The sequence below is a fragment of the Phycodurus eques genome, chromosome 6 (genome assembly GCF_024500275.1).
Source record: "Phycodurus eques isolate BA_2022a chromosome 6, UOR_Pequ_1.1, whole genome shotgun sequence".
Classification (NCBI taxonomy): domain Eukaryota; kingdom Metazoa; phylum Chordata; class Actinopteri; order Syngnathiformes; family Syngnathidae; genus Phycodurus; species Phycodurus eques.
Window position 1 is genome coordinate 2,790,351 of NC_084530.1, and position 18,227 is coordinate 2,808,577.

Genomic DNA, 18,227 nt, shown 5'->3' on the forward strand with positions numbered 1-18,227 from the left:
TACCATACAATGGAAAAGTCAACAATTTTAAAGTTGGAACATTGCTGGTACCAAAACCACTGACTGAACTGGCTGGCTGTCAATTGTAGTATAATACATGAGCAAATAACAAACAAATGACACAAACTTACCGTATTTTCAATACCATAAGTGGCACTTAAAAGTCTTAAATTTTCTCCAAAATGGACGGGGCGCCTTATAATGCGGCGCGCCTTATGTGTGCACCGAGTTCCAAAATCTGTAAATGTTGTTGTGTGACTTTGATGAGCGCTCCGCTTGACTGACTGGAACCATTTCCTGCCGACATCCTGCTTATATAGATGAAAGGCAGGCGTGACTGAGGACAGCATGCGGACGTTAAAGGGGGAAGGGTGCGCGTGACAGAGGACACTAAAGGCACGCCCCCAGTGGGTATGCATCGGCTAAGGACCCCCGAAAATGGCACCTACGAAGAGACACGCTTACGAAGCACAGTTTAAACTGCAAGCTATCAGTTACGCGGAGGAACATGGGAATCGAGCAGCCACGAGAGAATTCAAGATCAACGAATCCATAGTGCGTAAGTGGAGGAAGGAGGAAAACGAGCTTCGCAAAGTCAAGAAGACAAAGCTTCGGGCGAGTTACGCCACCATATGTGAATGGATTGTGGATGCCTGGGCTAAGGTATCTGCTTTGACTGTTGTCTGAGCTTTCGCGAAAGCCAGCATCATTGCTGAACAGCCCCTCGGCAAAGAGACTGACTCCGACAATGACAAGATGGAACCCAGCATGTTTGATGGAGAACTTGCCCAGCTATTCATTTCGGATACAGAAGATGAGGACTTTGATGGATTTGTGGATGAGGATTGATAAAAAAATGACGTGAGTACATTGTTAAATACTTCAATAAAGTACGACCGAACTCAGTTTTACTCCCGCTACCTTTTAAAAAACATACGCTAGCATGCATGCTAGCGTATGTTTTAAGCTAGCGTATGTTTTACCATGCCTGTGGCCAGTAATACGGTGCGCCTTATATATGTGTTAAATACAGAAATAGACCCCGTAATTGAGACTGTGCCTTTGGTGCACCTTGTGGTTGTGAAAATACGGTAGATTGAAAACTTAGATTAGTACAGGGGAAAGAGTTATCGTCTGCTTATTTTTTCATTAGACTTTGAATCTTGCATTAACTGCTAATTGAAACTGTTTTTTTTTAATATCAAACTTGAAAGAATGAATTTAGGACTAAGAAAATAGGGTGTATTGTGAAGGTTAGGTTCAGTGCATCATGGGCAGAAATAATGTGCTTGCACACCTGTAGTGAGCAGTCGCTGGTCCAGCCATCCATATATACAAACACACACACACCCTTTTTCCACTGAGGACCATGGTCTCAGGTTTGGAGGTGCTGATTCTCACCCCAGCCGCCCCACACTCTGCTGCGAACCGCCCCAGAGAGAATTGGAGATCACGGCTTGATGAAGTGAACAGAACCACATCATCTGCAAAAAGCAGAGATGCAATTCTCAGGCCACAAAACCGGACCCTCTCTACGCCCCTGCTGCACCTAGAAATTCTGTCCATAAAAGTTATGAACACAATCGGTGACAAAGGGGCAGCTCTACCGGAGTCCAACCCACACCGGAAACGAGTCCGGCCTACTTCCAGCAATGCGGACCAAGCTCTGACACCGGTTGTACAGGGACCGAACAGCCCATATCAGGGGGTTCGGTACCCCATACTCCCTAACCCCCCACAGGACTCCCCGAGGAACACGGTCGAACGCCTTCTCCAAGTGCACAAAACACATGTAGACTGGTTGAGCAAACTCTCATGCACCCTCGAGGTTCCTGCCGAGATCGAAAGCTGGTCCACTTTTCCATGGGCAGGACGAAAACCACACTGCTCCTCCTGGATGTGAGATTTTACTTCCCGATGGACCCTCCTCTCCAGCGCCCCTGAATAGACCTTACCAGGGAGGCTGAGGAGTGTGATCCCCCTATAATTGGACACCCTCCAGTCCCCCTTCTTAAAAAGGGGGACCACCACCCCAGTCTGCCAATCCAGAGGCACTGTCCCCGATGTCCACACGATGTTGCAGAGGTGTATCAACCAGGACAGACCCACAATATCCAGAGCCTTTACGAACGCCGGGCAAATCTCATCCACCCCCGGGGCCTTGGGACCAAGGAGCTTTTTAACCACCTCGGTGACCTCAACCCCAGAGATCGGAGAGCCTGCCTCAGAGAACCAAGACTCTGCTTCCTCATGGGAAGGCGTGTCGGTGGAGTTGAGGAGGTCTTCAAAGTATTCTCCCCACTCACAAAGTCCCGAGTCGAGGCCAGCATCGCCCCATCCCAACTATATACAGTGTTGGTGGTGCACTGCTTTCCCCTCCTGAGACGCCGGAGGGTGAACCATAATTTCCTCGAAGCCGCCCGGAAGTCTTTTTCCATGCCCTCACCGAATTCCTCCCATGCCCGGGTTTTTGGCTCAGCGATCACCAAAGCTGCATTCCGCTTGGCCAGCCGGTACCCATCAGCTGCCTCAGGAGTCCCACAGGCCAAAAAGGCCCGATAGGACTCCTCCTTCAGCTTGACGGTATCCCTCACCGTCGGTGTCCACCAACGGGTTCTGGGATTTCCGCGACGACAGGCACCGACTACCTTACGGACACAGCTGTGGTCGCCCGCCTCTGCAATAGAGGTGCGGAACATGGTCCACTCGGATTCAATGTGGGTGAAGTTCTGCCGGAGGTGGGAGTCGAAACTCCTTCTGACAGGGGATTCTGCCAGACGTTCCCAGCAGACCCTCACACTATGTTTGGGCCTACCAGGTCAGACTGGCATCATCCCCCACCATTGGAGCCAACTCACCCAGGTGGTGATCAGTTGACAGCTCCGCCCCTCTCTTCACCCGAGTGTCCAAGACATGCGGCCGCAAGTCCGTTGACACGACCACAAAGTCGATCATCCAACTGCGACCTAGGATGTCCTGATGCCAAGTGCATGTGTGGACACCCTTATGCTTGAACATGGTGTTTGTTATGGACAATCCGTGATGAGCACAGAAGTCCAATAACAGAACACCGCTCGGGTTCTGATTGGGCCGTTCCTCCCACTCACGCCCTTCCCAGTCGGGGGGCAATAAGTATACCCACACTTGCTTGGCGCCTCTCACCGTGGGCAACTCCAGAGTGGAAGAGAGTTCAACCCCTCTCGAGAGGACTGGTCCCAGACCCCAAGCTGTGTGTGGAGGCGAGCCCGACTATATCTCGTCGGAACTTCTCGACCTCACACACCAGCTCCTTCCCTGCCAGAGAGGTGCCACGTACCTTGAGCCAGCTTCTGTAGTCGGGGATCGCATCGCCAAGGTCCCTGCCTTCGGCCACCGCCCAGCTCACACTGCACCCGACCCCTATGCCCACTCCCACAGGTGGTGAGCCCATGGGAAGGGGGACCCACGTTACCCTTTCGGGCTGTGCCCGGCCGGGCCCCATGGGTGCAGGCCCGGCCACCAGGTGCTCGCCTTCAAGCCCCACCTCCAGGCCTGGCTCCATAGGGGGACCCCTGTGATCCGCGTCTGGGCAAGGGAAAACGTCTTCCTGAATTGTTTGTCATCATAGGGGGTTTTGGAGCTGTGCTTTGTCTGGTCCCTCACCTAGGACCTTTGCCATGGGTGACCCTGCCAGGGGCATAAAGCCCCAGACAACTTAGCACCTAGGATCATTGGGACACACAAACCCCTCCACCACGATAAGGTGACAGCTCAAGGAGGGGAACTATAGTCTAACCCAGTTTATTTTCGGCGAGAGGCAGTATACACCCTGGACTGGTCTCCAGTTAATCGTAGACCTTACATAGTCAAAGAAACATTCAAACATTCACACCTATGGGGTATTTGGAGTCTTCAATTAACCTAAGGACCGGACTAGACTAACAAGAGAAAAACAACACAAACACAGAAAGAAGATACAAACGCCACAGAGATGTTACAACAGAGAATTTTACCTGGACCTCCTGCCTGCTAACCAGTTTTGCACACACTGTAAATCTGTTGAACTATAATACATCCCAACATACCACTTGTGATTAATCTTTTCTTTTTTTAGTTAGTGATTGTTAGCAACACCTGCCAGACAATCAATGTGGTGCGAGTGAGTTAGAACTGTGCCCTATTATACAAGCCATGATTATACAGTATGGATATTTTTGATAGTATTGCGAGTGACATGTGTATATATATATATATATATATATATATATATATATATATATATATATACGTACATCATATATGTCTGAGCACAGCATGTCAGCCTCTGTTCCACTGTGATATGACTGAGCCATATCACTTAAATCATTCATTGTGAGTGTTGATGTGCAGCCAGGTGTGCGCAGCTCCTCCTCTGAGCTCTTCTTGCTAGTACATCGGATACCTGCTGAAGTACACTATTGCCAAAAGTATTCGCTCACCTGGCTTAACGCACATATGCTATTGAGTGGTATCCCATTTTAAATCCATATGGTTTGATATGATGTTGGTCTACCCTTTGCAGCTATAACAGCTACAACTCTTCTGGAAAAGACTTTCAACAAGGTTTAGGAGTGAGTTTATGGGAATTTTGGAATATTCTACCAGGAGCACACATGTGAGGTCACACACTGATGTTGGACGAGAACGCCTGGCACAACCCAAAGGTGTTCCATCAGGTTGAGGGCAGAACCTTGTGCAGGCCAGTCAAATTCATCCATACCAAATTCTCTCATCCATGTCTTTATAGATGCGTGAGTTTGATATCGATGAACTTGACAGGCCTGCACAATCCTGACCTCAACCCTATAGAACACTGGGATGAATTGGAGCGGAGACTGAGAGACAGACCTTCTGATCCAACATCAGTGTGCAACCTGACAAATGCACTTTTGGAAAAATTGTCATAAATTCCCATAAACATACTCCTAAATCTTGTGAAAAACATTGCCAGAAGAGTATAAGCTGTTATATTTGGAGAGGGGGGACCGATGTTTTATTAAACCCTATGGATTAAGAATCGGATGTCACTAAAATTCATATTTGAGTCAAGGCAGGTGAGCAACCTGAGTATACGGAGCAACCAAAACAGACTCTGGCAAGAGATGTGTGATTTGCTGGAAACTATTTCCTGTACTATACAGTACTGCATTTTTAAGGGTACAGCAATGTTTAAAGATCTTTGTAAATGTATGGAATGCTGTTAGTGTTGTGAGACCATAGTTTGTGGTATATCTATGATCTAAACTATTAATATAGGCAATTCTAACTTTATCACTGTCACAAATTATATCAGATTCAGGAGGACGTTAATTATTCACAGAAATTCAATAATCGCAGCCTGGCTCAGTCCCTACCCACCACGAATTGTTGTGGCTTTCAACGACACTAAGGTTTGCTGTCGATGATGAGCTTGTGTGTTTCAGTGACCAAGACCTATGCTGGCAGTGACGTAGACTTATGCTGGCACGAGCATAAGCTCCTGGTATGGCCCCCTAAACCAGACAGGTTGAAGGGTTGAGGCCAGATGAAGACAATTAACTGGCTCTCCAGGTTTGTGGGTGCAACACAAGGTTAATCACCTTGTCTCATAAAAACAACTGTGTTACAAAAACAGCAAAGGAGGAGATCAACATAACTGGGTGTGACAGTCTTCGAAAGGAAGCTGCTCATATGAATGACAGTAGTGAAAAAAGAGAGGAGAGGCTATAAGATAACCTGGTGTAACCAGTGAATGCAAGAGACAACCAGATAGACCAAGCGATGGTCACTGGAACTGAGAGAAGATCATTACAAGATGTCAGAGTATGAAGAGGGGCAGATGTTGTGATCACTACCTGGTAACAGCATACATTAAGGGAGACATCCATCCATCCATTTTCTTTACCGCTTATTCTCACTAGGGTCGCGGGCTGCTGGAGCCTATGCCAGCTATCTTCAGGCGGGAGGCGGTGTACACCCTCAACCGGTTGCCAGCCAATCGCTGGCCACATAGAAACAACCAACCATTCGCACTCACAGTCATGCCTACGGGCAATTTAGAGTCTCCAATTAATGCATGTTTTTGGGATGTGGGAGGAAACGGAGTCCCCGGAGAAAACCCACGCAGGCACAGGGAGAACATGCAAACTCCACACAGGCGGGGCTGGGGATTGAACCCGGGTCCTCAGAACTGTGAGGCTGACGCTCTAACCAGCCGTCCACCGTGCCACCAGAGGGAAAGTCAGTGCAGCAAAAACAACTTGACAAACAAGCAGAACAAGTAAGGGAGGAAGGTGAGGCTCTAATGTTAGATAGATAGATAGATAGATAGATAGATAGATAGATAGATAGATAGATAGATAGATAGATAGATAGATAGATAGATAGATAGATAGATAGATAGATAGAGATGGGCGATACCAGTCTATTTTGATAGATTAGAAGAAAAAGAAGAAGATAATGCAATTCAATCTCTGTGGACGCTCGCTTTAAACACCCTGTAAAACAAAAATAAATATATTCCATAATTTGGACAAACCACAGAGAAGAGTTTTTTGAAAATCCCTGCCAAATTTGAATGGTTTACAAAAGAAAAATGTCAAATGAGGTGTCAAAATCTTGAATGACTCTCAAACGCTGAGCGTGTCCACTAAATGCACTGAAACCATGTCCCATATATCAGAATCAGAATCATCTTTATTTGCCAAGTATGTCCAAAACACACAAGGAATTTGTCTCCGTTAGTTGGAGCCGCTCTAGTACAACAGACAGTCAATTTACAGGACACTTTGGAGACATAAAGACATTGACAAAAAACAATTGTGCAAAAAGATGCAGAGTCCTCTAGCACTTAGAGCAGTTCAAATGACTAATATTGCAATAGTCCGGTGCAATGACCATTGTGCAAAAGGGCGCTGAGACTTCAAGGAGTGTATGCGGTTTAAAGTGACGAGTAGTGCGATCATCTGGGACAATGTTGGTTGTTACAGAAACTCCTCAATCAGTGTGCAAATGGAGCAGATGCTACTCTGGCATGAGTGGCCAGTATATGCAAATAGTGCAGCATGGCGAGACAACTACAGTGAGTGCACGGGTAATACATAATTGGCCCCACAGAAATGTGACAACGAACTCAAGTCAAAAAAATTCCAGCTTGTTGTAATGGAATTATAGGTTAGGTGTTTAAGAAGTTGATCGCAAGAGGGAAGAAGCTGTTGGAATGTCTACTAGTTCTAGTTTGCGTTGATCGGTAGCGCCTACCTGAGGGAAGGAGATGGAAGAGCTGGTGACCGGGGTGCAGACAGTCCGAGAGGATTTTGCACGCCCTTGTCTTAGTTCTGGGAGCGTGCAAGTCCTCAATGGTGGGTAGGGGGGTACCGACAATCCTTTCAGCAGTTTTGATTGTCCGTTGCAGTCGGAGTTTGTCCTTTTTTGTAGCAGCACCAAAACAGACTGTGATGGAAGAACACAGGACTGATTCGATGACCGCTGTGTAGAACTGTCTCAGCAGCTTCGGTGGCAGACCGTGCTTTCTCAGAAGCCGCAGGAAGTACATCCTCTGCTGGGCCTTTTTGAGGACGGAGTTGATGTTGGTCGCCCACTTCAGGTCCTGTGAGAGATTGTAATTCCCAGGAACTTGAAGGTCTCGACGGTTGACACAAGGCAGCTGGACAACGTGAGGGGCAGCTGTGGCGAAGGATGCCTCCTGAAGTCCACGATTATCTCTAAAGTCTTGAGCGTGTTCAGCTCCAGGTTGTGTCGGCCACACCACAGCTCCAGCCGCTACGCTTCCTGTCGATATGCAGACTCGTCACCGTCCTTGATGAGGCCGATGACAGTGGTGTCATCTGCAAACTTCAGGAGCTTGACAGTCGGGTTCGCTGAGGTGCAGTCGTTCGTGTAGAGAGAGAAGAGCAGCGGAGAGAGGACACATCCTTGGGGCGCCCCAGTGCTGATGCTGCGTGTGGATGAGGTGGCCTCCCCCAGCCTGAACTGCTGTGTCCTGCCCGTCAGAAAGCTGTAAATCCACTGGCAGATGGCAGGTGAGACGCTGAGCTGGAGAAGCTTGGTTGAAAGGAGTTCAGGGATGATGGTGTTGAACGCTGAGCTGAAGTCCACGAACAGGATCCTCGCGTAGGTCCCTGCACTGTCGAGGTGTTCTAGGATGAAGTGCAGTCCCATGTTGACTGCATCATCCGCAGACCTGTTCGCTTGGTAGGCAAACTGCAGGGGGTCCAGCAGGGGACCGGTGACACTCTTGAGGTGGTCCAGCACGAGACGTTCAAAGGACTTCATGACCACAGATGTCAAAGCGACAGGCCTGTAGTCATTCAGACCAGAGATTGCAGGTTTCTTGGGGACTGGAATGATGGTGGAGCGTTTGAAACAGGATGGAACTTCGCACATTTCCAAAGATCTGTTGAAGATCTGAGTGAAAACTGGAGCGAGCTGGTCCGCGCAGACTTTGAGGCAGGATGGGGACACATGGTCCGGGCCTGCCGCTTTGTTAATCTTCTGTTGTTTGAAGATGCGTCTCACATCCTGTTCATATATGGTTAACGCAGAAATCAGAGGTGTGGTTGTGGTCGCGGGTGCGGCCGGGTGGGTGTGTGGTGTGAAACTGTCCTTTTCAAATCTGCAGTAGAAGGTATTCAAGTCGTTGGCTAGTGTGCTATTGTTCTCAGCTTGGGGGGATCGTCGCTTGTAATTAGTCAGCGATTGGAATGCATGCCAGACTGATTTAGAGTCGTTCGCGCTAAACTGTTTTTCCAACTTTGCTGCATAGATCCTCTTTGCAATGTTAATTTCTTTAGTAAGCTGGTTTCTAGCTCAATTATACAGGGCCCTGTCCCCGCTCTGATATGCATCTTCCTTAGCTTGGCGAAGCTGCTTAAGTTTAGCAGTGAACCACGGCTTGTTGTTGTTGAATGTCCGAAATGATTTTGTTGGTACACAAACCTCTTCACAGAAACTGATATAGGATGTGACAGAGTCCGTATATTCATCCAGGCTGCCAGCTGAATTTTCAAAGACACTCCAGTCTGTGCAGTCTAAACAACTTTGAAGTTCCATCTTGGCTTCATTGGTCCACTTTTTGACTGTTTTCACTGTAGGCTTCGCGCATTTAAGTTCTTGCCTGTACGTTGGTATTAAGTGAATTAAGCAGTGATCAGACGAGCCCAGGGCTGCACGAGGTATAGCACGGTATGTGTTTTTTACCGTAGTGTAGCAGTGGTCTAAAGTATTATTTTCCCTGGTAGGACAGTCGATGTGCTGCTTGTATTTAGGGAGTTCGTGGTTGAATTTAGCTTTGTTAAAGTCCCCGAGAATAATGAGAGGTGAGTCCGGGTGGTTTTTTTTCAATTTCGTTGACTTGTTCGGCGAGCGTTAGCAATGCGGCGTTCGTGTTAGCTTGAGGCGTAATATAGACTCCAGCCAGTATGAACGATGCAAACTCACATGGCGAGTAGAATGGTTTACAGTTCAAAAACAGCGACTCCAAATGCGGGCTGCAGTGTGTGCTGAGCACCGTGACGTCCGTACACCATTTTTCGTTGATATGGAGGCATATCCCGCCGCCCTTTGTTTTCCCCGATGATTCCATGTCGCGGTCCGCTCGATGAATGTTGAAGCCGGGAAGCATGACGGCGCCATCGGGTACAGCGTCGCAAAGCCAGGTCTCCGTGAAGCACATGGCCGCGGAACGTCCGAAGTCTTTACTGGTCTTTAACAGAAGATGAAGCTCGTCCATTTTGTTGGGTAGGGAGCGTACATTCGCGAGGTGGATCGACGGGAACGCCAATCTGTGTCCTCTCTTGCGGTGTTTCACCTGAATGCCGGCTCGTTTCCCTCTGTGGCGTCGCTTCCGCCTCCATGCGCCGAAAACCGCGGACGCCGCTCCGGTGAGTAACTCGGGGAAAAAACTGAGCGGATTTTCGAAAGTTGGTGACAGAAAGTCCGGAGTAGCCTCCTTGATGGTTAGCAGATCTCCCCTTGTGTAAGTGAGTCGTGTAAGGTCTCCAAAGACGGACGAAAAACACAAAAACAAAGACAATACTAGAGAGCGCGTTACAGAGGCAACCACACTGGTAGGCGCCATCTTGGCCATATATATACACACACACACACACACACACAGACACACACACACACACACATATATATATATATTTATTAATTCATTAATTAATATGTATATCCATTCTGCCTATCCTCACTAGGGTCACAGGTGTGCTGGAGCCTATCCCAGCTATCTTCAGGCAAGAGGCGGGGTACACCCCGAACTGGTCCCCAGCCAATCGTAGGGCACATATAAACAAAGGTAAAAGAGAGGGCCCAACAACCATTCGCACTCACAATCACATCTACCTATATACATCCCCAATTCCAATGAAGTTGGGACGTTGCGTTAAACATAAATAAAAACAGAATACAATGATTTGCAAATAATGTACAACCTATATTTAATTGACTACAAAGACAAAATATTTCATGGTGAAAGTGATAAACTTTATTGTTTTTAGCAAATAATCATTAACTTGGAATTCTATGGCAGCAACACATTCCAAAAAAGCTGGGACAGGGTCATGTTTACCACGGTGTTACATCACCTTTTCTTTTAACAACATTCAATAAACGTTTGGGAACTGAGGACACTAATTGTTGAAGCTTTGTTGGTGAAATTCTTTCCCATTCTTGCTTGATGTACAGCTTCAGCTGTTCAATAGTCCGGGGTCTCCTTTGTCGTATTTTACGCTTCATAATGTGCCACACATTTTCAATGGGAGACAGGTCGAGACAGCAGGCAGGCCAGTCTAGTACCCGCACTCTTTTACTACGAAGCCACGCTGTTGTAACATGTGCAGAATGTGGTTTGGCATTGTCTTGCTGAAATAAGCAGGGGGGCCATGAAAAAGATGTTGCTTGGATGCTTTTTTGCTTCCATACCTCCACAGGAATGTCATCAGGACCAACTGCCTTTCCATTTTTCATCCTCTTTAGTGCCTTTCTAACTTCCCCCATACTAATCATTGCCCCTTCACTCTATGTTCCTATCTCTTCTGGAAGAAAGTGTTCACTCCAGCCATTTCCATCCTTTTTGCAAACTCTACCACAATCTGTCCCTTGAAGTTCCTTACCTGAATGTCGAATTTACCCATCACTTCTTCATTTCCCCTGTTTCCTTCACCAACATGTCCATTAAAATCTGCACCAATCATGACGCTATCTCTGTCTGGGATGCTTAGAACAATTTCGGCCAGCTCCTTCCAGAATTACGCTTCCCCCTCTGGGTCACATCCTACCTGTGGGGCAAAGCTGCTCATCACATTATACATAACACCCTCAATTTCAAGTTTCAGCCTCATCACTCGATCTGACATTGACTCTTTTCACCTCCAAGACATTCTCAGCTAACTCTTCCTTTAAAATAAAACCTACTCCATTTCTCTTCCCATCTACACCATAGTAAAATAATTTGAACCCTGACCCTAAACTTCTAGCCTTACTGCCTTTCCACCTGCTCTCCTAGACACACAATATATCAACATTTCTCCTAATCATTATGTCAACCAACTCCTGAGCTTTTCCTATCATAGTCCCTACATTCAAAGTCCCCACATTCAGTTCTAAGCTCCTTGCTTTCCTCTTCTCTTTCTGCCGAAGAAGCCGCTTTGCACCTCTTCTTCATCTTCGACCCACAGTAGCTGAATCTCCACCGATACCATGTAGTTTAACGGCGGCTGTGGCGGATGTTAACCCGGGAAACGACCGGTCCAGTATGGAATTCCTTGGATGAACGTTCATATTTATTTGGCAAAATTTTAAGCTGCAACCCTTTGCATCAGGGCTTGGGACCGGCCTACAGTTTGCACTGGCTTGTGCTCCCTTATTTATACAATTAAGAAAAAACAGTAGTGTCTGAATTATGGATTTATTTTTGTGAACACAATCAGTCAATAATACAACTATTAACAAAGGAGGTGAAGGGGTGCTACACTGGATATAAAAAGTCTACACAATTTTTCAAAAAGTCAAAAGTCTTCAAATGGCAACTGAGATAACGTGGTGCACATACCCTGTTATGAATTGGGATGTGGCTTTGTTCAGAATTGGGCAGTCACATTCAAACTCATGTTAAAGTAAACACACAATTGCCACCATTTAAAATGTCTCTGATTAACCTCAAATAATTAAAAACTGTTCTAGTTGGCTTTTCATGACATTTTTTGTTGTCATAGCTTACAACAAAAGCTCATGGTCTGCACAGAGCTTCCACACATCACAAAGGTGTCATTAGTCAAAGGTTTTAGTCAGAAGAAGGGTACAAAAAATTCCGAAGCATCAATATCACATCATATACTATATTGTCAAAAGTATTTGTTCACCTGCCTTGACTCACATATGATTTTCGTGATGACCCATTCTAAATCCATATGGTTTTAACATGATATTGGTCTACCCTTTGCAGTTGTAACAACTTCAGCTCTTGTGGGAAGCCTTTCAATAAGATTTAGGAGTATGTTTATTGGACTTTCTGCCCATTCTTCCAGGAGCATATTTGTGAGGTCACACACTGATGATGGACAGGAAGGCATGGCTCACTGTCCACTCGAAATCAACCCAAAGGCGTTCTATCCGATTGATTGGCAGGACTGGCACAGGCCAGTCAAGTTCGTCCCTACCAAATTCTCTCGTCCATTTAGTGAACTTTTCTCACCGGCAGATACACTGTTGCTTTGATGCCATACGCGCTACAAGTTGCCACACAAAATTCCCTGAAGAAAAAAAACCACCGCAATTTGGAGCGACGAATTTGACATTTACATCGAGGAACTTCAATGTCTGACTGCAATACGAGATGACGACACAGCGGCAGCGAGCGGCTGTAGCGCCGGCGGAGTATAGTGATGGGCACAGCACTGTACTGAATCATTCGAATCAGTTCATTAAAAATCATCAAATCATCAAAATCACAGAGACACAGCGGGAATGATATGTATCTGTACGTATATATATTTATTAATTTACATTTATTTTAAATATGTGTGCTTGTTTTCATGTGCTTGACTGACTAAAATAAAATAAAATAAAATAAAATAGCGGTTACGGTTAAAATCACTCGTGAGTACGTTCACTGCGTCGTACCTCGCTCCTTAGCAGAGCACGAAAGAAAAAGTTCAACGAACGAATCACTCGTGTCAAACGGATCGCGAACGATAAGTTCAACTGACCGAATCACTCAGTTCACTTAAGTCCCTCCCCCGCCTGGACGGCGCTGCCTGACGCTGGCTGCTCATTGGTCATTCGCCGAAGTGAGTGACAACGCTGGCGTATCGCAAATCACATAGCAGTACGTTTAATGAAGTCCCGCCCCGCCTGCACGCTGGCTGCTCATTGGTCATTCGCCGAAGAGTCAGAAGTGAGTGACAGAACGCTTTGACAGTTCCGTTTCCTCTCCCAGCCGACTCGCTCGTCTCTCGGCGGCGGGTGGCGGCCAAGTTCAAAGAACGAATCATTTCATAAACTAATTCAGTTTACTTCGTTCACTAAAACGATTCGTTCTTTTGGACGAAACGTTCGCAAACGAAACAACACTTGCGCCGTAAGACACTGATTTGTTTTGAAAAAGCGAGGGAGCCAGGACTCGGGAGTTGAGAGGAAAGAAGACACAGGAGGAAAGAGGTAAAAACTGAACAACTATCTATCTGTCTATCTATCAAGAAGGGTAATTAAAATGAAAGCACAGTGCTAGTATAGTTGCAGTCGGGATTTTGAGAGAATAAAAATCAGTGTTAAGAACGTTGTTTTGCTAACTGTACATGTCATGTTAGCTGGGTCTTACGTTATCTGTGGAAAAGCCAATATTGAGTCACCGTCTGTAAAACGCTGTGAAATAACTTTGAATCTTACAGTCGTGAAGAAGAAAGGTAGCATTTGCAGTTTTTTTTTCTCACCGAAGAGAAAGGTGACACAAATAGAAAATGAACAATTGAGTAAGGGTGATGTGGAAGGAGAGAGAGAAGGGCAAAAGAAATGGGATGAAATACAAGGCAATGGTGACCAGGGACAGGAGGAGGTTGGAGAACGCCACAGTGCTGAAGAGATGGAGGAGGCAGAAAGCGGGAACGATGACGTGCAGGGTTCAGAGTTCAGAGAGTGCCTGATCCATCAGCAACCATCTCCAGTCGAGCTGGTCCTCATGGTATGGAAGTTGTTACTAAGTATACGAAGTTACATATTGATAAGAACGACAAATGACAAACAGACATTTTGGTGTAAGGTGCATTTACGAGACATTGCTTAGACTTTTAAAAATAAATACTAATGCCAGGTTAAATTCCAAAATTAAACAAATGAACCTAAAAATACTTACCCAGGCTAAAATCCTAGTGTATGTTAACACAGTCTGATGGTTATAATTGACTTTGTTTTTGCTATTTGTTATGTTGTATAATTAGTTCAGATGTAATGCAGTTTGAATCTTTCCTCCGCTCCATCTTCTAGACGTATCCAAGTCCAGGTACGAGGTGCCAGCGCAGCCAATGCGAGACAGTTTCCCTAAGACACTCCAGGGAGGAGCCAGAAGAAGCTTCCGCAGCGACTGGTACAAAGTTCATCCCTGGTTAGAATACTCACAGTCAAAAGATACTTACTGTTTTGCATGTCGGCATTTTTCCCTCTAATCAAGTTCACTGCGTTTTTGCACCCATACCAGGATGTTTTTTTACGAGTTGTTCAGATTGCGGAAAATAGCATTTGTTTTACCAGTGAGCAATGCATCCTGTGAGAGAATTTTTTCATCTCTCCGGCTCATAAAGACTTATTTCCGGTCTACTATGACAGAAAAGACACGATCGAGTTTGGCTGTACTCAGCATTGAATCAAAACACACAAAAGCATTTTGATCTCCATGAATTTGTGAAGCGTTTTGCTGAGCAACATGGAAATCGCCGCGTTCAGGTGTTATAGGCATGCCAACTTCATGTTATGCTCACTGGTGAGTCTTGTCAAAGGTGTTAAAATGATGATCTCAACTTTTTTTCATTTTTTTTCCTATATTTATGTGTTTATATATTTATGTGTTTTATATTCAGTATATATACATCTCTCATATGTTGCCACCCCTCAAAAAATGCCTGCCCTCTTCTTGCCACCCCATAAATATTTTTTCTCGATCTGCCGCTGCCCTCATCTCAGGGTTAACTTCCTCCGAGGTTTCACGAAACCTACTTCCTGGAATAGCCCTCATTGCAGCAGTAAGTATGGGCCATTGATGTGGCTCCACCTATCCCTATTTTTAGTTCTCTGCCGTCCTCTGCTGGAAGGGTTTAGTCTATAACATTACCGGCTTGAGTTGACAGCAGTGCAAAGGGAAATGTTATTGATTGCCATCTGGCAAAGGTGGAAGTAGGTCAAATACTGTATGTACAGTCACAAGTCTCAACTCATAACCCAAATTTCAAGCAAGGCCCGAGTTACTGTTGGGGAAAAAAAATCAGGTATGACTCAATTGAGAATTCTTTTCCAAACAGAAAGTCAATATCCATTCATCCATCCATTTTCCATACTGCTTCTCCTCACTTGGGTCGCGGTCGTGCTGGAGCCTATCCCAGCTATCTTCGGGAGAGTAGTGGGGTACACCCTGAACTGGTCGCCAGCCAATTGCAGGGCACATATAAGCAAACAACCATTCGCACTCACAATCACACCTACGGGCTATTTATAGTCTTCAGTCAACCAACCACGCATGTTTTTGAGATGTGGGAGGAAACCGGAGTACCCAGAGAAAACCCACGCAGGCACGGGGAGAACATGCAAACTCCACACAGACGGGGCTGGGGAGTGAACCCCAGTCCTCAGAACCGTGAGGCAGACGCACGGTGAGAGCCATTGCACACAAACGGAGAATACATGGAACACTGGTGAAACTTCCCAGGAGTGGCCCGCCTTCAAAAATTACAGGAAGACCAGCACAGCTACTCATCCAGAAGGTCACAAAGGAACCCAGAACAACATCTAAAGAACTGCAGTCCTCCCTGTGCCTGCATGGGTTTTCTCCGGGCACTCCGGTTTCCTCCCACATCCCAAAAAAAACATGCATGGTAGGCCGGATTTGAACCCGGGTCTTCAGAACTGAGGAAAATGTGCTAACCAGTCGGCCCCAGTACCGCCAAAGTCAGTTCTCTCTCTCTCTCTCTCTGTCTCTGTCTCTCTCTCTCTCTCTCTGTCTCTCTCTCTCTCTCTCTCTCTCTAAAACCACCCCCTCGCCTGTGCACCTGTTCCCAATCAGCACTCATCACTGCCTCCGCACCTGTTCCCAATCAGCACTCATCCATGCCTATAGTTAAGCATGCCTGACCCAGGGATCCGACGCCAGAGTATTCCCACTCGTTTGCTGTACACAGGCCTACTCTCGGATGTAAATTATAATCCAACGACCCGCACCTGTACTCATCCACTTGTGTTGTCTTCCGCCTCCAGCGTTCTTCACGTGCCTCCCGCTTCACGACCCACTCCAACGACACCGTCAAGCTCTTCCACCTCCTCACATTTCCTGCACGTTCCTTGTTCCTAGGGACCACGATCACGCCTTGGATACACGACCTCTGAGCCACTACTAAATAAACCATTCTCATCTCCTCCCTCCGCTTCAGTCTGATTTTGGGTCCAGTCCAATAAGATACATTTAAGTATCATGACTATATATATATATATATATATATATATACACACAACCCCAATTCCAATGAAGTTGGGACATTGTGTTGTGAATACAATGATTTGTCCTCAGAACTGGGGTCCTCAGAACTGAGAGGCTGACGCTCTAACCAGTCGGCCACCGTGCCATGTATGTGTGTATGCGTGTGTGGCCGACGTATACATGCATACATATATATATATATATACACACACACACACACATACATATACATACACACACATAGACGGCACGGTGACCGACTAGTTAGAGCGTCAGCCTCACAGTTCTGAGGAGCGGGGTTCAATCCCCGGCCCTGCCTTTGTGGAGTTTGCATATGTTCTCCCTGTGCCTGCGTGGGTTTTCTCCGGGCACTACGGTTTCCTCTCACATCCCAAAAGCATGCACATTAATTGACCACTCTAAATTGCCCGTAGGTGTGAATGTGAGTGCGAATGGTTGTTTGTTTGTATGTGCCCTGCGATTGGCTGGCAACCGGTTCAGGGTGTACCCTGCCTCCTGCCCGATGATAGCTGGGCTAGGCTCCAGCATGCCCACGACCCTAGTGAGGAAATGGATGTATGGATGGAGCGTATATTGGCGTTTGGATAAAATGTAATTTATTTAAGAAATAAATTCCTTGAAGAAGCAACGCCCGAGTTACTTCCGGTTTAGCGTGATTTGACGCTTAACGTTATAATCAAGCTATTTGTCTCGTAAAGGGCATCATGTCTCTTTTTTTAATGTGTAAAATGTAGGAAAAGTGACAAGAAACCTCTTATCAGTCTCATAATCTGAAGGTTGCTACACTTAGGAAATATAAATTCTAGATTACAGAGGTCCGTTGTTGGGTGCCATGATTGCGTATAAAAGGAGCTTCTGTAAATTGCTCAGTCATTCACAGGCAAAGATTGTGAACAAGTGACTGAGAAATAGTCGAACAGTTTCAGGAAAATGTTCCTCTTCGCACAATTCCAAGGAATTTAGGGATTTCATCATCTATGGTCCATAATATCATCAAAAGGTTCAGAGAATCTGGAAAAATCACTGCATGTAAGCAGCAAGGCCGAAAACCAACATCGAATACCCGTGAACTGCGAACCATCAGGCGGCACTGCATCAAAAACCGACATCAATGTGTAAAGGATATCACCACATGGGCTCAGGAACACTTCAGAAAACCAATGTCAGTAAATACAGTTTGGCGCTACATCCGTAAGTGCAACTTGAAACTCTACTATGTAAAGCAAAAGCCATTTATCAACAACACCCAGAAACGCCGCCGGCTTCTCTGGGCCCGAGCTCATCTAAGATGGACTGATGCAAAGTGGAAAAGTGTTCTGTGGTCCGATGAGTCCACATTTCAAATTATTTTTGGAAATTGTGGACGCCGTGTCCTTCGGGCCAAAGAGGAAAAGACCCATCCGGACTGTTATGGACGCAAAGTTCAAAAGCCAGCATCTGTAATGGTATGGGGTTGTGTTAGTGCCAATGGCATGGGTATCTTACACATCTGTGAAGGCACCATTAA

General features: G+C 46.2%; 1 protein-coding gene across 3 annotated transcripts; it reads left to right on the plus strand.

The window, feature by feature from the left end:
* The first annotated feature begins 13,455 nt into the window (after nt 1-13,455).
* On the plus strand, nt 13,456-16,631 carry LOC133404357 (uncharacterized). Of its 3 annotated transcripts, XM_061680167.1 has the most exons (4): nt 13,456-13,680; nt 14,063-14,200; nt 14,503-14,620; nt 16,480-16,631. In XM_061680167.1, the coding sequence occupies exons 2-4, from the start codon at nt 14,102-14,104 to the stop codon at nt 16,617-16,619; spliced, it is 357 nt and encodes a 118-aa protein (XP_061536151.1). In that variant the 5' UTR covers nt 13,456-13,680; nt 14,063-14,101; the 3' UTR covers nt 16,620-16,631. The 3 variants fall into 3 exon arrangements, with proteins under 3 accessions (XP_061536151.1, XP_061536149.1, XP_061536150.1); XM_061680165.1 differs by lacking the exon at nt 13,456-13,680 and having other exon boundaries at nt 13,688-14,200; XM_061680166.1 differs by lacking the exon at nt 13,456-13,680 and having other exon boundaries at nt 13,688-14,200; nt 14,503-14,602.
* The last annotated feature ends 1,596 nt before the right edge of the window (nt 16,632-18,227 follow it).